At 37.7% G+C, this 21,057-nt stretch overlaps 1 protein-coding gene across 4 annotated transcripts in view; it reads right to left on the reverse strand.

The window, feature by feature from the left end:
* The window catches only part of CHD9 (chromodomain helicase DNA binding protein 9), a 75,889-nt gene extending 56,231 nt beyond the window's left edge, over nucleotides 1-19,658 (reverse strand). For 2 of the 4 annotated variants that reach the window (XM_031051734.2, XM_031051733.2), the window contains exon 1: nucleotides 18,222-19,658. In XM_031051734.2, coding sequence (XP_030907594.1) covers nucleotides 18,222-19,658 — 1,437 coding nt within the window. Of the gene's footprint in view, nucleotides 1-649; nucleotides 680-18,221 lie in introns of those variants that run through there. The other 2 variants (XM_031051736.2, XM_031051735.2) reach the window with 1 other exon arrangement.
* Between the last annotated feature and the right edge of the window lie 1,399 nt (nucleotides 19,659-21,057).

Here is a 21,057-nt window from a genome sequence, read left to right on the forward strand (position 1 = left end):
TAAAAACCAAACAAAAGATAAAACCAAACCTATACTCACAAGAAATCAGAAAGCACTATTTTCATTTAGATCGATGTACAGACAATGCCCTAGTTAGAAAATGTAACTTGTCTTGATTTTCAGGGTTTTAATCACCATTTGGTTTCATCGACACAGTGTTGTTTACACCACGAATGCAGCGTTAGGATTATGAGCCTCCCTGTAACCCTGCTAGGAGACATGTTTTTGCTTCCCTCCCCTCCCCCTTCCCCTTTGAGGAATGGGAAGAATTTCCTACTCCGACAAAACCCAGCAGATAACAGTTACGTTACGCTCTCACCCGTACATGCGCTTCTGCCTACAGCACGAAGAAGAGCCACTGGGGATTTCCAAAGCCATTTTGTGGCCAGGTCCGGAGCCCCTTGGTGGGTGCATCTCCTGTGGGTGCTGCGGAGGGGCCTGGCGGCAGGCACGGGTCCCCATAGGTGAACAGCAGTGCATGGCCTGCGGGTGCTGCCACCGCCGGACCCGCAGAACAGCAGCCAGCTCAAGATGGCGATGCGGCGCGGCTCCCGCAGCAGCAGCCAGTAATAAGGAAGGTTATTCAATCCCATTAGCCTTTTAGCCCAAAGAACCCCTCCTCCTCCCACTCATTCAGGCTTCCACTTACCCTTCCCCTTGGCCTCTTCACTGAAGACATGTTTGGCATCAGACAAAGGCTTGCCCTCTGCTTTTTCAGCACCCCGAGCAGTGCTCAAGAGAAAAGCATTGAGAGAAGATTGCTAAATGGCCTATTTAGCAAGCTGCAGCCAAGAGATGTACAACCCTCCACAAACACGCGTTGTGATTTATCAACATATTCCTCCCTGGGTGAGCACAGGTCCACGGGTGCCAGCCAGCTGCCTCAGGTGGGGAGGGCTGCCTGCTGCCACAGCGGCGCTCAGCACCCACCGTAACCGCGGAGCCAGGTTCCAACAAAGCACGGGAAGAAATGAATGCACAAAGCATCAAAATGCATCAGCATGAATATTAGAGATGTCGTTAAAAATACTGACTCCTTCTGCGGAAGTAGGCCAGCAGATGGTGCTACCCGTTATTATTCCATTAGGCTCTGCAATTTAACCCCCAATGGGCCACTCTCCCCTACATGCGGTGTGGGCTTTAACTCGTACTCCTCCTCCGCCAGCGCTGCCAGCAATGCCTGCTCACCAGGACGGAAAATCCTGGGAGCTGAGCGTCCATCTGGCTTCACTGCTACTCTGCTGCTCAATTTCCCACACTAGAGCAAGACCAAAGATTCCAGAGGGGAGAGGCACCAAAACACAAGCCCATGTGCTCATCTTGCTCTCCAACACTATTCTTTCCATTTATTTTTCTTCATTTTTACCTCATTTCTATAAACTAGCAGTAGTGACCATACAAACTCAGACTTGCCTGCTTCCTACAGAAAATGGAAGAACTCCTGAACTTAAGCTGTACCCCCCTGCACAAGGCCCACGGACACTTTGTGGTGAAGACCTGGGGACACATCGCAGTGGTAAAATCCTCTCCATCACAATGCTGATTCAAAGTGCTATTTTCAAAGATCAGTGAAGTCTTCAAGTATGCATTGTGAACGTATCAAATAAAATCTAAAAGCGGATATGATCAGGTTTTTGAAAGGTTATTAAAAAACAAGAAGCTTTTGACAGCATCACTCCATCTAGCAACTTCAGTCAGAGAAGCCCATTAAAGAAGAATGAAGAAGAATCAGGATTTGATTTCTGTTTTGCTTGATATATATTTATATTTTTGTGATAAATGTTTTTTTCATAGAAATATTTAATTTTTGCAAGAACATTAAGATTAGGCCTTACATTTAATCTGAATTTCGCTTCATTTAAATTTAATTTCAAAATGAAGCTCACTGTCCATTGAAAACACTAGGGGTACAAGTATACCAAATAGATTGTTTTCTATGCCACTTAAAGATCTTTCTGTAAATAAGCCTCTTCATAACAAGGGCAATTATTAAATTTTAGTTTTACTTTTGAGAACTCTAGCCAAGACGCTGCTACACCATAGTTACAGTATCTGTAACAAACTGCAATGATTTACCTTTTAGGAGTATTACTTTGTAACTTAGTAAAACTGCTAAATCACATACTATTTTGCATTTTGAGATCAGCTAAACAAAATATATTCCTAACATACTCTTGGTGTAATGTCAGCTCTAAGCAAAACTCTACTAAAGCCAGTACTGTCCGAGGAGTCTTAAAAGAACTTGGTACGTCCTTGAACATTCCTGGGCCAGAAATAAACAAACCCACCTAATAATTAAGTGGGCAATACAGAAATGGTGGGATTTTCATAATTCTTTTGCAATAATGTACCTAGTTATTTTATTCCTTTAGAGCAAAGTTTCTTATGCTACAGAGCATAAAGCTGCTTCCCAAGGTGTCTTCAACTACTTTATCACTCTCTTACTGTGGAACTGTGAGTACACTGGACAAGGCTAATCTATGTTTTAATTCCTCAGGCTGAGTCCCTACTTCCTGCTCTGCAGTACTGCTTCTGTTTATAAGTGGTGTCTCCAGCACTGCACAAACAGTAAGCTATTTGTTAGGAAACCAAGGACACTTTTTTTTTTTTTAATTTTGCTATCACATTTCTAACCATACGGAAATGACATTCATCAAGGTGCAGGAAGGCACCAGCCAGCCATTTTAATCTAACTAAAGCTGGAGTGAAACCTTCATCAAGGAAGTCACTACTGTCAAAAAAACTAAAACTGGAATGCAACACAAGTACTTTGAAATTAGAAGAACCAGTACAGAGGACAGCATCAGCATGTACTTAGCAACCAAAGCAACACAGATCATGTAATTCAGCAGCAGTCTTTCACTCTGATAAACATTTCATACTTCCAAAAATTGCATGGCCATAAAATAAAATTAATTATAAATCACCATGCACACCAAAAAGAATTTAAAAAACTACATGGCATCTACAGCAAGAAGGACAAACCTTTTGCCACAACAAAAACACCCCTCCCTCTTATTGAGCAGGGATCAAACATCCTAAGGAACATATTCTTCACCAACTGCTTAGAAACCTATTCCACCTACCAGTAGTATGAAAGCAACTCTTAACTGACAAATGCATAGGAGAAAGTGGGAAGAAAACCGTGAGGCAGGCATGTATTTAAAAGCTAAAGATTTGGAAAAATGTGTTTTCACTTTCCAAGGTTGCAAGGATAATCATCCAAATATAACTGAACATAAACCAATGCAATGTTGTCTTGAATCTGCAGAGAGAGCTCCAGGGTATCTACTCCTGCTAATAGCTTTGCCAAGCAGCAGCCGAGTGCACTGAACAAGCCTCCTGTCACTTTCCCACTGCTCCCCGCAACCCTGGGAGTAGCAGAGAAATTGGCAGGAATCACATCAAATTCGTACTGCTGCTGCTGCCTGCAAAAGCCATTAACAGCAGCAGGTATCAGCTCTACTGCTGCTCACATGGAAGAGCTAGCCCTAAAATACTACGGGTGGAACAGATAACAGCTGTAGGCTTCCTCACATATGCCCTGATTCACAGCAGCCAGGGGAACATCTTCTCAGCAGCATTCAAAAGAATTTGACATGCTGTCTTGTAGGAGGCAAAGGTACACTACAAGTCTGAATGACATCTTAATTAATGTAAAAGCAATCAAGTTAACAGACAATATCAAGAGACAGAACCATGATAGCAGTGTTCCCAAGAGCTCCAGTACTCTGCTGAGTAGGCTTTTCATAGAGAGGCATTTCTGCAACATTCTGTTGTGGGTTGCATAGGACCTGCATTTAAGACCTTCACAGTACTTCCCACAGCAAGAACAAATCACTGTCATCAATGCTTACAGCCACTGGGATTTTTTCCCCTTCAAGGCCTAAACATGTTTTAATTTGTTCCACAACAACTAACAATTTCTTCATGTCCTTCGCATATCACTATAGAGGAAGCCCCAAGAAGTGAAGTTCAGCACAGAAAAAGCTTCTACCTCTCAGAAAACCTTCCCAAATCCTGCCTTATTTGTTCTGTGAGTCAAACATTGCTTCTGCAGTAAGGATGCCTTTCTTAAAGTCGATACAGCCATTCATGATAGAGAAATATTACTATCAATTTTGTGTGTGCACAAAATCTTCAAAGATTCTCTCCCAAGTTGCATCCATTCTTAATATACTCTTAAGGACTGGTAATGCCTTTCCCTGAAATTTTAATGAGCTACATATTTGTGAGTTAATTACATAAAGCACTTTTAAAAAACACTGATTTTCACTTGTGCATCTACTTACCCAAACACTAGCTACCACTAAGAACTATATTCTGACCCTTAATAATCTAACAACAGAAAGCTAAGGTCTATGTCTGCAATGCCTTCAACGATTCTTTACTTCAGCTGGTTGTGCACCTCTGCAGGAAAATGCACAGACTATGCACCGTATGCCTTAAGAGCGTAACAAGTTCTTGCTTGTCTACTAGGTCCGCAGGAAAAACCGAGATGACCTTGATATCAACTGCACTGAAAACAGCTAAAATTAGCTACCTGGAAATCTGATCTTCATTCAATACCATGTCATCTTTGTCAACGTTAATTACTAAACAAGAAATTCCTTTGTGTAAGTCATATCACCAAAACAGTCTCAATATCACAACTATAATAGAAATAAATGAATCACATAACTAATGATAATCAATACTTTTGGGATTTTGTCCAAATTAGGTTCTGATTTTTTCGCATTATAATCACATCAGAATTCGAAAACTACAGTTCCTTTTAAGCAACTGTAAGAACATGAACAGTGAGAAATGCTTGAACTGTAAGAACACAACAGTGAGAAATGTTAAAGGAATTCATCATCTGAGCTATAAAATTGTATTTACGAATGCAACTTTGAAAAAACAAATGATGAACCCAGTGACTTCTGAATTCCATTCTAGTACTCTGAACTTTTTTCCTCTAGAACGGTCTGCATAAATAACTCTCCCAGCGATATTTTAATGGCAGATTTATAATTAAAAAGTGTACCTACTAAAACCAAAAAAGGCGAGCTCACAACCCTGACAGAATCAACCTGTAAAAAATTCCTTACAGTATATGTGTCATGCCCCATGCATGCAGAAAGGAGACTCCTTTGCTGAATGACAAGCCCAGCAGAAGTGATTTTATTTGGATTATATACTGAAATAAGACATCCATAGTTAACCAAGCTGTTTCTGCACAACTAAAGGTCACCTAAACACGCAACATTCTTTTCTCCAGAAAATATCTTTTTCCCCCTTCTGTCAGAGTTCCTTCTGAGTTGCTTTCTATCTTTTGTTCAACAGTTACCCCACACCATCTATGGGGGTTACTCTACAAAGAGCACTGGAAAATGAAGATCCAGCAGGTTCAATCATTTCTCCTTTCTCTTTGATGCATGTTTGGAACTATTAGGAGAACCAAGGGATCATTCCAAGTTACAGTTCTTTCAATATGTTCACAATAATCTTCCTTCTTTTTCCTGTTTATCATTGCTAATGAATGTTTCTGTGTTTAAGAGATAGAAAATCTCATAACATACATATGTGAGACAGCCCAAATTAAAACAGACATGCTACAGATAGATTAAAAAAGGAAAAAGATACGTGGGGGAGGGGAAAGGGGGGAATATCTGTCTTTTCCATCTCCCATATTTCTTATCTGTAATGTTGGTAAATTAACGGCTTATAAGTACAGCAGCATGGACAAGCAACAGTTGTGAGTACAAATTGTAGTAACTGAATCTACATCCTGAAGTGACTTACACAGCTCAAAAGGTATTTAATGCTAGGCTTATGGCCAAATTTCAAATTTATGTGGAAATGGAAACATTAATGTAAAGGTCAGGAACCTTACACTAGTCATGTTTCTAAGATGAAACATGCACCTGCTTTGCACGTCACACACTCTCCAAGTATGGTTTTGTTTCTCATCTAAATGCTACAGAACCCAGTAATATTACCACTAAGCAAGTTTCACCTCTCCTATAGCTAAAATAACATAGCTGGGATTAGTGGCAGCTGCTTAACCAAGCCTCTAATTTACCAGATCATTCACTGGGAGAAGATCAAGCCATTGTCCATTCAAGCCACTGTAAGCAGATGCCCCTAACCTGGGCATGTTGCAAAAGCAACACTGGATGTCACAGAACAAGTCTACAGTGCATACAAGCTTCTGTTTGGAAGCCAGTCTTTGATAATCATGCATTCTTTGAAGACTTGGAAGAAAGATTTAGCTTTAAAATATTCTGCTAACTTGTTTTTCATCTCTCAGGTTACAGTTATCCATGTACAATAAACTACAAGTGATAGCTGTTCAATTTTTATGCAGCTTGCTTTAAAAAATACAAACAAGGCTATACAGCCATGCCATACAACTTGGTGCATACATGCTTCCAAGCTCCTACTGATTTCTAGGTCAAAGACAGTTAACATACAAGAACAAAAATCTGTGAGTTCCTATCTTACAGAGTGAAATGAAACAGGAGCTCAATCTTTGTTGGACCCCTGCAAACCCACAACAGGCATTACCACTGCAGTAACCACAAGCTGCAAAATCCAACACTTTGACACCACATGATTTACTAATACTTTCCCTTCTCCCTACTTACATAAAGATTCTCATCTGACAAAAGAAAACCCAAACAGAAGTTCTGCTGAAGCAATGCTCAACAGGCTTTCCTGTTCCCTACCTCCTCCCTTCCCTGAAGGAATTCAATGCCTGAAAACCAAAGACCTGTGGAAATGCTACCAGCACCCCTGTCTCTTCAGAAGAAAAACTTTCTTTTGATTAAGTGGCCAAAATTTCCATTTCTTACACCTCTAGTTTTATTATTCTTGTTTTAAATTTATACTTATTATAGTATCTTGCCTTCTAACTGATATTTTTTTAATTCTTATGTGTGCATCTGAGCCTCTTAAATGTGCACTTACTGGCAGGACTCCTGTGGCAAACTATTATATTATATAAAGAAATGGCTGAATAATTATTCCTCTAAAAGGCAAATGCTGGGGAGTGTACTGTACTCTATTTAAGACAATACTAAAATTGTTGCTCCTTCACTGAAGTCTACACATAATACTGTTCTCAAGAGTTAAATTATGATTGAAAAATAACTTTCCAACGTATAAATTAAAATGATTTCTTTTGGAATACATAATCTGAGGAAACTGTATTCACAGAAATGCGGCGTTTATCATTCTTCCTTCCTCCAAGAAGTTTAATATAGGAAATTTAAATTTTAGAGTAATATATCCTGAAAAGATTTCACTTACTGTGTATCCATTCTGATTACTCAAGCCTGTCTTCAATACCCTATGCATAATAAAACCAAAAAAGAGAAGACTGCTGTAATAGTTCATATTTTTAACCATCAATTCCAGAAACTACTGCTTACTTTGCATACTTTTTTCCTTTTGATATTTTAAAGCTCCTGTCCTGAAAGACAAATTCACAAGTTTGGTTGCCTGAAATCCGTAAGATAATTCATATACTCAAGCTTAAATGTAGAAACAAATCATACAATACGATGGTCAAAGTAAAACTTCTAAAACAATCTTTTTTTACTGACACAATGGGAAAGATTCTTTAAGAAACTGCCTGTCTGGTAAAGAACAACATTTGTAGTAACACAGCAGCTTTACTTTAAAGCCTTATGAGTCATAAAAGGAAGTCAAGTATCAGCATTTTCCCAAAACTGCAAGCATTATAAAAAAGCAAAACAAGGACCAAATAAAATCCAAGCTCGTATTTGCTTGAAAACACAGAACACTGGAATCTTCTAATCAGAGTGGTAAGAACCATAATTCAAATCTGTAATAAAAAAGTGAAAAAAAAATCAGAAATTAAATATGCTCCATCCACAAAATAAGTCGAAAGAAAGAAATTTTGCATACAGGATATATAGAACTTTTCACTGCTGTTTTCCAGCAAGGTACGTATCTCTGAACAAGAAAAAGCAACGGGACCATAGTGGTAGCTGGTTCTTGTCAAAACTTAATTTCCATTCAAGTCCTCCTCATACACCTCTCATAGGAGTGGTCTTGTAAGAAAACATTTGTATAATTAAAACCAAAAACCCTTTCATCCTCATGACTCACTACTGTCACTACTTCGCTACACTATCCCCCTGAAAACCCCTGTTTTCTGTCCCAGAGTGAGCAGAGATTACAGTATAGTTACAAAGATTTGCAAACCGCAACCACTGTCTATTTTTTGTACACTTCTGCTGCTTAAAGGAATTACTTAAGCTACTGAAGTGATGAAAGTGCAGGGCGAATAGGCAAAAACTATGCAGAACTAGCAGGAACCTGCCCACCTCTTGTCTCAAGCCCTGCTTTTGTAATTACCTACATGAAGGAGAGCAGGGCTAGGTCAGAGGAACAATCACAGATTAAATATAACAAAGAAACAGATTCTCTTCCACACCATATTTTAACAGTGTAATTTAACAAATTCCACTCAAATTTTGTAGTACATTGAGTGCAATCGTAGCATAAAATTTACTTTGTCAGAGTACGAAGGCTCCTGGAACAACATGCTGCAGCCAAATTGTTGCCATTCTATGCCAGAACCTCCAAAACAAAAGTACGTTAGCATATATGCAAGCCTAATGAAAACAGTCCTGCTGAATGTAGTTTTCTCAATTGAATATTCCTGAACAAAATCCTCCTCACAATGAGAAGGAAAACGAGACACATAAAAAAAAAATCAAAAAATATGATGGTTTGAAAATAAAGGTTGCAAGCCAGACGATAGCTACCATTGGGGCCCAAGAGGATTCAATTTCAGGCAAAGTGAAAAAAAAAACAAACAAAACCAAAAAACTAAAAAAAAACAAACTGCTTTTTCCCAGAAGTCTCCTAAAAATTTTCTAAGGAACAAAGCATGGGAGAGCTTCACTGGGATAACGTTAAAAGAAAACCCAAATCAAAACAGCAGGGAGTATGACCTTTTGGTAGGGATCAAACAGAAGAAGCTGCAAACAGGTCTCTAGAAAAAAAAGCACAGCAGTAATATTTTATCTCAGCTGTCTCACTTCTATCAGCAAAGGCAGGAGCAGACCCAACGTAAATTTCAAGATGAGAAATTCTAACAGTCTGTAATGGAGTTCAGGTGAACAGAGCCTGCTATCAACATAGAGCAGAACAAGTCAGGTTAGAGACCACAGCCTGTTGCCGAGGATACCCTTGGGCACAGCCAGGAGCAGTGCACTTTCACACCTCTGCCCCCATCATGCAAGGCTGGGTCACCATTTCTGAACATCTCCTGAAATAGCTAAAGCCTGTGCACATTTGCAATTCAACTTACATTAAGCCAGAAAGCACACTCCTGTGTATTATCTAAAGTTGATGAGATTTCATAATACCATGTGCCTGCAGGTCAAAGAATCCTCCAGAAGATTATATAAATAGGGGCTACAAAACAGACACATCAAAATAAATTTGCCTGATCTTTTGAAAAATTGTTCTTACTGAACTCAAAATCAGTAGGGCACATGTCCATTTTAGTCACTCATATGTTCCTTTAACTACTTTACCTGCCTTCCCTGTGACAACCTGTGCTCTGCCAACAGCTGATCACTGCTTTTAAGACTTGCAAGAACCAAAGTTCCTGCTAGAACAAAATTTACATATCAAGCTAAGCCATACCTGGGCCTCATGAGCAGCTGCTACCAAGATTTAGCGAAGAAGAAAACCAATGCGAATGTACCAATCTTCTAGCACCCTTTCTTATATAAAGTATAAAAACAGGTACTGTAAACCATAGTGTGCTGCAAGTCATAAAAAGCACAATAGCTGTGTTTCTCTAGCAAGTTTCTCTAAAATACTACTAAAGAACTCCCCTCCTACGTGTATAGTACTCAGTAAAAAAGAAGGTACAATGAAAGAATTGCTTTTATGGTTACTCTAAAGATTATTCTAAAAACCTATGTATCACAGCTCTTTCTAAAGCAAACTTTCAGATATATGAAAAACAAAACACTCTGAACCAAACTATTGCAATGTCTTCTTGCAACTTTTCGTTCCAACATATAGACTAAAACTAAATTGTGAAGTCATGAATATATCTTTAAAGAGGCTTTCTTATCAATCTATGAAACTAGTTCTGGTTTACAATTCAATATGCTATTGAATAGCACGTCTATAGATACCTAATGCTACTAACATTAAAACTGCTTTCAAACACAGACTTAATTCCTCAACAGGCAGTATGTAAAATAGGGGAACAATTTCATAAGATACAAATTAAAATGCTAGCCTTCACAGTAAGATATCAAGAGAGCAGAAGCCAAATAACACACACAAAAGAAAACTTAACATATTTATGAAAGAAAAACCAATCTCTACTACAAATTACACAGCTCTCAAAAATGTAAGACTTGTCAAGCACTTCTAGCCTAAAGCAACATTCCTAGCTTCATTTATCAAACTTATTCAAATTAATGTAAGAATTCTCAGTCACATCATCCTAGAAATCCACATGCTTGTATTTATTAGCTTTAAGAGTTCCCAAATTCAATCCACTCAACACCTGAAGATAAACACCACCTTAGAAATGCTTGTAGCCAAAAACTTGTGCAAATGTTTTGACCTCAGAATGAACAAAGAAAACAATACCTATCCACATGTAGGAGGCTGTTGGGTGGACAAAGTGCTGGAAGTTATTTTGATCTCTCTATACATTTAGAATTAACATTACAGCTAAAAGAAACTGTAAGACCTGAGTGCACAAAGCACACAGACATCTGGAAAAAAGCCACATGAATTCCAAAGGTACTTAGGTTCTTTGGCTTCAAAACCATACTACTGGTTAACATCTTTCAAACTTCTGCTTCTCTTTTAGTAATAACACTTTACTAACACTTTTGAAGTGTTGATTTCCTACAAAATGTCTCAAGATGAAGCACTGTTCTGTAAGTTTTAGAGGCAATGTTATGTTCAAAGCCACTCAAAAATTCAGACTTTAGATAACTCCATTACACAAACCAGAAGAGTGATTACTGGTACCAAAGGCCAGTCCTATACAACATGGCCACTTGCACTCTCTTTGCATTTGAGGCTGTGGTTCCATATACAATGATTTTGCCTCTACTGCAGCAAATGATGCTTCCCGCTCCTTCCTCTCTCCCCACAGCAACTTCAATGATACACAATTCTGTGCAGCTTAAAAGAGAACTAAATCAGGAACTTGTATTCCTGAAAAACACCCTCAACAAAAACCCATACAGTTTCTCTCACCTGAGTTTCTCAGTTCAGTTCATTACACAAATGGCTGCATTAGCACCATACAATGAACAGAGGCTCTTTTCATAAACTTTTTTCTCCCCTTAGACTAATTACAATTTAAGCATAAATTGAACTACAGATTTAACAGTCTATAGTATGGGTTGCTGTCTTTAAAAGACAGTTTAAGGTTAGTCTTCTGTTTTCTCTGTAATTAGGTACTCCTTCCCAACACTAAACTTGCACAATTGTATCAGTATTCTCACATCACTGAATTGCTTTATAGTTCTTCAATGTTAACAAGACATCTGCTTGCAAATAATTATTTAGATTATTCAATCACACTTGTTCTGCAGTATCATTAAAAAACAATATCTACTTTACATGTTTTTGTCAACTAGTCTCCCCTTGATATCCATAGAATTACTGCTGTAAGTTGACCTAGCCAGAAGCTTCCTTTCTATGCTTGCCATGTTAACTACTTTTTACAAAAATGCTTCTCTTTTGGCACACTTTAAAGACAATTATTGCAGTCATTTAATGAGTGTGCAATTATCTCAGGAAAAATTATATTCTTAAATTATAACAACCATTACAACAGCAAGTACTTAATTTTAAAGAGGAAGCATACACAAAGAATAGGACAGCCTAATTATTTGACAAATGACAAAGGGTTGAGACTTAAAGAAATCATTAGTGATAGCAAAAAAGATTTAAAGAAAGAAGAATGATGAAACAATTTAACTGTATCCAAAGATGGTAATTAGTAACAAATTCATAAATCCTTTGAAACAGTAAAGCAGATAATCTGCCGCATTTTCCCTGTTCTTGGAAGCCCAACAGTTTTTGTCTTTCCCTTACTATACAGCTATATTTTGAAAGGAAAAATAAGGCAAATAAAAATGGTAGAAATTATAAACTGCAATAAAAACTCATGAGTAAATGTGTTAGAAACTAATTTCACAAATATGTACTTCCTTTCCTCAATCTTTGTCATTTTAAAAAGAGACGAAACATAAAAAATGCTTATATAAAACTTAGATAAAAATATAAACAAAAGGAAATGCTTCACACACATTCATCTATAAATAAAACTATCAAAATATTGCTATCTTCAGTGATGAATGCATTTTTGGCAAAAAGCCAGATTAGTCATGAGAACATTATATACAGCTCTAGTTTAAAAGACTTAGTTCATTCCAGGAGCTGCACTACTCAAGCTCAGAGATGCTCTCCTACTCCTTCTCATTAACTGCACATTTGACACAGCTTCACCATTTGGACTCCCCCCATCCACGCAGGCCTTTCTGAAAATCACAGAATCATAATAAAAAGACAGAAAAAAAAGCTGCAAAATATGGCACAAAGGAGGTCAGTGGAGAGCCTGTTTTCCTTACTTGTACACACATGATATACCTATTAGGTACTGGGAGATGACAACTGAATTCTGCTGCCTCACTGTGGTAGAGAATTTATTAAGCTCCTACAAGGAAGGTGAAAATTCTTCCTTAAGCACATGTAACTAAATCCATACAAATCCTAGGAATGTTTAAAAAGAAAACGCAAAGATTTTCATTTGTTAATATGGTAACAACACCCTTAAAATTACCCATAAAGGAACAATAACAGTATCAATACAGTGGATATGCTTAATGCCAGCTATACCAGCACTATTAAGTATTTTAGGAAAAAGAACAAGGTTTTAGTTGCTCTTTTGGTTTGAGAGTTATAATTGTTGGGGGTGTGTTTTTGTTATATTTCAAGACTTCAAGATATGACTTTTCATGCTTCCCCCCTGCTTACTGGAACAGATGTCTAGATTTCAGTTTGCAAATGATATAAAGCAGGGCAAATTGAAACTCATACCTTACTATGCTCAGTCCCACTCAAAACTGTCATCCATTGCTTCACAAGCAATATGTAACAGTATCATAATTTTTACAATCTTGTATTGTAACAATACTTAGGAGCCATGATCTATAAACTTACTCTGCAAAACAGCCTGCCACATTTACATAGAATTTGTATGTAGTGTGATCAGTTTATTACTTTAAAATATTTCTCAGTACAGGCTCACTTCAAATTAAACTACATAGAATGTACGAAATACACTCTGACAAATAATATATCCTTGACATTATACACTCTCCATAACTGCTTAGATCAACTAATTTGCTTGCTGTACCTCCCATAACTAGCCAAGAAAACATCACTGCATAGTGTGTATTTCTGTCATAAAAACATTACAGTTCAGTATTTCCTCTACAAGTCGAACAGCAAGCAATGGCAGAGTAAGAGCTTTACAAGAGGAATAATCCAAGGGATACCTATCTACAATGAATTTAGAGTTGATAAAAAGAGGCATCTGCTAAGACAGTCAGAGTTGAAAGACATGTGACAATTCAAGAGCATGCACCTCAGCAGCACAGATACCTGGACTTTGATGAGGTGAAACTTAGTTCCATCTCTGATGATACATTCATATAGGAGGTTATGCCATTCTGATCTAGACAGATATCCCAGGGCACACCACCACCAAGCAATCATCTATGATGTTCAGACTTCCTTTGCTAAACTTTCAACAAGGGCAAGACAAATTCTCTTGAAAAATAGTCTCTCTGTTGGTATAAAACAACTGGTTGGAAACCTCATGCTTCCAAGCATAAAAGCATGTTTCAAGCCAGTTTTTACAAAACAAGTCAGATACGAGATACTGGAATTCACTTATATCCTTAAGGATCAAGTTAGGTGCCAGACATGTAGTCACAAAAGAGTAAAGAAGATTCATCAAATTTAGGAACTAAGACTACCTCCTTGTTCTCTAGCACACAAGATTATTAATGGAATATTACTTTCTAGTTTAATCTCAATTATTCTGCTTTCATGTATGTAGCCATAAGAGATTAAAACATTTATTACAAAATAGCATACACAGTGAGAAGGTTGTAAACTTCTCCTAGGATAGGTTATAGTTCAGATTATCTTCCCAACTTTTTTTTTTCCTAAAGATGCTGAACTGAGTATCAAAGTCTTTATTTTTGTAATCTTTTTTCAACTTTACAAAAAAGTAAATAAATTATTTAGCATTTGCAAACTTGAAGAGTTTTAAGTGGAGTTAAAGGTTACAAATGTTGTATTAGTCGAAGCTGAGGCTACATGAATCTTTGGTTCGTTTCTCCACTTTACTCTGTTCTCAAACTATAATGAAAAATGCATGATGTACAATTAAGAAGCACAATTTATTTACAGCTATAATCTAATTACAGCAGGCACTGAAAGTGTAACAGCAGTATAAGACATTCTAGATGGTTTTTATTTCTGCAGTATTGTTACACTGAATAAATGTATTAATTTTTAAATTAATTTCTATCAAAAGAATAGCTGTATAAGTAATAATATTTCATTATCTGAAAGTAGGCATACTCATCAGAAGTGTTTAATGTTCATCCTTAATTTCAAATAACCTCAGCATAACTGTAGTTGAAGATCTCTGGTTGTCTAATGTTGTGTTTATTCATATAGCTACAGTTCATTAACTATTTACTAAAATAAAAAGGTTTCCTGTCTGAAAAAACACTCAACTGTGATCAAACTAAAATTGATGAAAACAATTTAATCCACTGTTTCCACAGTGTGTACAAAACCTGGTATGAAACACTGCCTTGTTAAACAATGAAGATTTCACCTTAACTATTCCAAATTAAACTTATCAAAATCCCTAACTCAGCCAAAAGACAGATCTGAAACACTTAACTTCAGTAATTACCATACAATTCTGTTACTATTCATATAACATACACCACTGATTTAAACAGGCCTCTACATTATATGCTTCTGCACTTTCCCATCAATACGTTCCTCTCAACAGTTTGATAGCTAACACTTCGCAATGAGTTTCTGGCGAAAACATGAAACATCTGTCTGATTAGACAAACCCGAGGTCAGAATCCAATTTTTACAATTTATTACATACCCTGAAATAGTAAAAACCAAACAAAGCAGTCTTTAACTATTCATTTTCTGTCTCCTTTCAAATTTCCAGGGTAAAAAAAAGTTTAAATACTGGAAAGCTGCTTTGTATTTACGCAATAAAACCCAAACCCCAAGAATCTTAAACACTCTCCACAGGTCTCAGAACTTTCCCTCTATTTCTAGCTACAGAACAAACTGATGTAGCAAGATGGAAGTAAGATTTAAATAGTTCTCATGAATACAACAGAAAAGTCACAGCACCAGAAAATCTTCTTAGACCTGCTTTTTGCTGCCTGGCTTGTATCCCAATGCTCCTCAAAACCCCTGGTCCCAATCCCTGGATTTCTCACCACACCCACTTTTCTTGGAATCCACTTCCTCTTCACCCTTCACCCAAGTATGCTCATGGGAGACCAACAGCCTCAATGCTACCGTTTATACCTTGTGGTTCTGCTGCTCCACTTCCTGGCAGGGAATTTGGGTGCTGTTCCCTCTGCATTATGGTACACACAGTAATAAACAGCATCACATTTCACTAGGAGCTACTACATGTGTCTTTAGGTTACAGAGATAACTGACAAAGTAGCTACTTGGGCTGTGCCCTCTTCTTTCCCCTTCCCCAACCTAAAAAAATAAGAAGTGTTTATCAAAACCAGCAGAGCGCATCTACTGCATCATTCAGTTCATCACGCTGCTGTCAAATACACAGCTGTATACATCTTCCATTAACATCACACCAGTTTTACAGGAAAAGTTTCACTTTAGGGAAGAGAATATAAAGTTAAAATGGAAAAGGAAGAGAACCAATAAACAGCAGTGATGCTGAATACCACTGCTCAACCACCTACAGACCAATACCCACCCTGACCTGAGCAGCAATCTGGCCTTCCAGGTAACTCCCCGCAGTTTATATACCGGGCATGACATGCTGTGGTATGGAATGCCTCTTTGGCTAGTTTGGGTCAGGGGTCCTGTCTCTACTTCCTCCCAGCTTCCTGTGCCCCTCCTCACTGGCAGAGCATGAGATTGAAAAGCCCTTGATCGAAGTAAGCAATACTGAGCAACAACTAAAACATTGATGTGTTACCAGCACTGCTCTCAGGCTAAGGCCAACACACAGCACTGCACCAGCTACTATGAAGGAGAAAAGTAACGTTACAGCTGAACCTAGGACACTAAGTAGAAGCAAGAGTCAGTAATTAAGTTTCTTTCTTTCTATTTTTTTTTTCCAACAAGACAGCACTTTATATTCTCAGGTAGAAAGAATACTGGCTGCAAGAATATACAGTAGTAGAGTAGTTACAACCTCTTTGAAGCTGTCTGTAGGTTTATATTTGACATCAGAGTTGCCTCTATTTTGAAATGCACAGATTGAAAATTAGAAAACATTTCTATTTCATCGCCTTTCTCAAATACAAGCTAAATTTCTACTAGAAAAAACACTAGTTTAAAATAAAGATTCCTACTTTCACTGTTCAGATGTACATGGATTTCAACAGTCTCACAATTCTGAAAACCCCAGATAACCAGCCATGACAGCTGAACATGAGCATTTATGCTACAGCAGTTATCTCCTTCTGCCAAGCCATTTTACTGGAGACGTTTCAGTCATCCCTGTCAAATCAAGTATGGACTGGAAGCTACCACTCAGAAACAAAACTCTGATAAGATCAAGGTAATGCATTTGCTGACATCACTTTTCAGTCATTAACAAAGAGGGGCACTAAACCCATCTGCAAAACCACAGCACCAGCTTTTAAGGATTCGTAAATTTTAAGAGCTGAAAGAATAATTATTTGTGCCTTTGATTAAGTCTTTCCTATATTCAAGAGCTATTTTTTTTTATTTAGGAACTTTTTAAGCTGAAAAACCTGCAAGAATCTCACATACATTGAGGTTTCTAGACACTGTAATAAAAACATGATTTTTGCTGGTTACAATGTTGTGGGAAAAAAACAACTTTACTTGTGCTGCTTTGTTCAGTTTTGAAAAGCTTAGCTAGTCTTGTAACAGACAAAAGCAATCCACAAGTGCCAGCCTACATTTCAATTCATTGATGTTTACATGCTTCCTATAAAAGATGGTGATATAGATGAAGATAAAGGTCAGGAATTAAAAAAAAAAAAGTGCACTTAATATTGAGTGGACACTCAAAACTATTTGAAAATTCACTACATTATATGTTATGAGAAAGCAGTCATAAGAAACAGATTGAAGGACTGTCTTTCAAACTCCTCAGCACTTGCATCATTGATATTTCTTCCAGACAATCTGAAAAGCACTGTCTGCAAAGCTGGCTTCTCTTGTATACCACTAAAAGAAAGTATGTTATAATTTTCATGTGATCTTGTTCTCCACATGGAGGACTTAATACTTGCAGATGTGCACATTACACTAAAACAACTGCAGTGTTTTTTTGTTTAGCCATAAGTAACTAAAAAATCAAACATAGGCATAGCATTTTATATGCTTTCTATTATTACTAAGCACATCAAAACCAACAACAAGAAGTCTGTATTTTTAGCAAATTAGCATAAGCACAAAGATACCAAGCAAAGGACCAAGTAACAACAAAACCAGTGCAATTTCTGAAGGAAATCATCTACACAGGCCTTTTCAAAACTCTTAAAATATGTTGCTGTAAGTACTTAAAAAGACAATAAGCCATCATATTTGCACGAAAATCACAAAACAACCAGTTTTCTCTGCTGTACTTAGGAAATATAAGCAGCAGCAGGACTAGCACCATTTTCTCTAAATAAGTATTTCAGGTCTTGTACATCTTATTTTCTGCAATGGTAAAAAAAGGAGGCAAAAAGGTCTGCATCAACAGGTTGTGTTTTTTTCCCCTGAAGCAGCCATCATTTAAGACTTCTTCAGGGTCAAGTAAGAACAGCTGAGAGACTTAAGTAATCATGCTTTAGTACAAGAACCAGTCATTATTATTCATTTCACCAGACCAACCAAATAAAGGAGCTCAACCCCACCCCCAAATCCTTACACACCTGTCCTTGTAAGGTTACACGACTTCTGTCTTGCAGATGCTGATTAGAAACTGGAGAATGCCACGGATGGATCTGACTGTGAGACTGTGCCCGAACAAGGTCAGTTGTCTGTGTTACTTGCTCTGGGGTTATATGGTGTTCTAGGTCATGCTCTAAAACATGGCTTGTGCTATCCTGAACAAATGCAGAATCATCGAACTGTGGCAGAAGGTCTTCCTGAAGAAGGTCATCTGGATCAAGTCCTGTAAATGGTTCATTATGAGTGTCAACTTGATGAAGTAAGTTCTCATCTAAAGATGTAAAACCGTTGCTTTCAATTGGGTCACTGAAATGGCTTATCTGAGATGCAGAACCAGTAGAAGCCGAAAAACTAATATTTACAGGAGAGAGTTTTGAACTATTAAAGTTGCCCTGAGGATGCGCAGAATGCAACATTTGAAAAGTATTTGAGTTCAGAGGTGTATTAGGATTCAACATGTGATTGGTTGTTTCTTGCTTGGTCCCCGTTTGAGATGTAAAGGCATCGCTTCCAGTGAAGTCAGAGATAGAGTGTGTCTGCTGGCTAGTAGAAAGAGCTGTTGAAGACCGAAGAAGGCTTGTAGGGGAAATGTGGTTATTAGAGTAAGAAAAAGGAGATGAAAATTGTTGGCTATTACTGACAGAACATGGAGTAATAGTTGGAGACTGTCCATCAAAATTTCCTTCTTGATTCCCACAAAAATGTAGTGAAGCACTTGGAGTTTGAGAAAACTGTTGAACAGACAGAGGCTGCTGTGAAGTTGTTGGATTAGAAACTGGGGATGGGTGGTTGACACCAACTCTAAGAGAAGTAGATACATTAACTTCCATGAAGTCTTTTGGTTGACTCAGAGCATCTTGCCCCGTGTTGTTTCTGCTTTGTTGTGACTGTAGCGAGGCACACTGATGCTGTGGCTCGTTAGCCTGAAATAAGGCAAAGTCATGGTGTGCTACAAAGCTTTTATTTTGCTGCATAGACTGAGAATGTCCTTGGTGAAAGGGGGACCCATTCTGATTTGAAACAGCTGTGGCAGCTTGGTGACCCCACATAGGACTACCATCAGCCACATCTGGAAACATCCCATTAGACTGGTTCTGTGGATGAACTGGTGAACAACTGAACTGAGAGTGTGGTGATAAGACATTATCAGCCGGGCTATTAAAAGACTGATTTACTGAGTGAAGTTTCAGTGAATCAAACTGATTCAGCTGATCAAAATCACTCATCTTTTGTTGATTTTGAGCATCTTGCACATGGTTTAATGAGTCTATGTGCAAAGGTTCAAATTCTGCACCCAAATTCAATTCATCAACAAGTGAAACAGGTCCGGGTTGAACAAAGGCATCATCTGACAAACCTTCTAAGGTCTCACTAAAAAGATTGGCATCATCAAAAAAATCCATCATAGGATCAGTCATTTTGATAGGCCTGTACTGCTTTTTCTCTCAACTCCAAATGGAGTCAGTTTTGGTGCTCTGCAGTGAACAGAAACGAATGACATCCAGCAGTCACCAGCTTATCCAAGGCATGCCAACGTCCATTAGGGCTTCTGATGAAACATTCGTCTCAAAATGTTATAGGATCCTATGGGAGAGAAAAAAACAGAGAAGGAAAAGAAAAAAGGAGAAAAATTACTTTCATGGCTTTCCACATTGCTCCTTCCCCTCCACAATACTTTTCCAGATGTGTGGTATTTTTTTCTTATCATTACAGTTTAGTTAAACCACAAATCAACTAAGTCATTTTTGCTTCTACTTGATGCTTGGGTAGCATTTATCCTCTTTGTGCTTACACAATTAAATATTTGATGTTTTAAATGTAATGGTTTAATTTTTTTCATTCAGTTTCCTCAATTACCCAAGTTTTAGATTTTTAGTTTGCCATTTTCATTAAAACTATTGAATTGGAACAGAACTGTGGCTTTAGCAGTCCAGAATTAAACTGTTTGTAGGATAAGAAATCAGATATAGCACATAAAATGTACACAATTCAGTAGGTTTAAACAAGAAACATAACAAGGTTATAAACTACATTTAAAAACAAAACCACCTTGACTTCACTGGGAAACACTGAGATACTCTATTTCTTGTATTTATGTTCAATTAAGGAAGTTTCTGAAAAACTGTATTTTACCTCTCTTAGGAGACATAACAGAACTAAAGGCATCTCCATGTAATAATCATTCGTTTGTCCTGGAAATACATACATCCAATAAAAAAAAAAGGAAGGAAATAAAACAGCCACAACTTTTAATTCCTGACCTTACTACTAAAGCTCACATTCATGCTCTCCTCCTCCATTTCAACTGCAATTCTTCATTAATGAATTCTCCTAAGAATAAAATGAAGATAGGATCCCTGCAGAAATGGATACCCTGAACGGAAATCTAAAATTTCACTGATGAACAAGGTTCACGTTGAACCTATTAAGTACAAACTAGTCTCTGACAGGCTGATGAAAACCTGTTCTCATACTCCTAACCTACTGATGGTGTTGGGACCCTAGTCAGAATAATAACCTCAACTAATAAACCTGATTGAAGGGTTGGGTATATAACTTCTGGTCTACACAGAAAGAAGATAGATGGATCCTGTATCACACTCAAAAGTCACCAGCTGGCGACATCTAGCAAGTATGGATTGGTATAAGTGTTAAATACCATGAGTACAGAGCACAAGCATGGTATAAAAAAAGCATAGAAGCTTAGGAAGGTGAGGGCTTAGAACAGCAAAACAGCTGTGGTTTCCGGGTGATAGGTGTATAACTTATTGCTTGAAGTTAGGACTTCCTGAAGTCCCAAGTTAAAGGAAGCACTAA

The sequence above is a fragment of the Melopsittacus undulatus genome, chromosome Z (assembly GCF_012275295.1).
Source record: "Melopsittacus undulatus isolate bMelUnd1 chromosome Z, bMelUnd1.mat.Z, whole genome shotgun sequence".
In the NCBI taxonomy this organism is placed as follows: domain Eukaryota; kingdom Metazoa; phylum Chordata; class Aves; order Psittaciformes; family Psittaculidae; genus Melopsittacus; species Melopsittacus undulatus.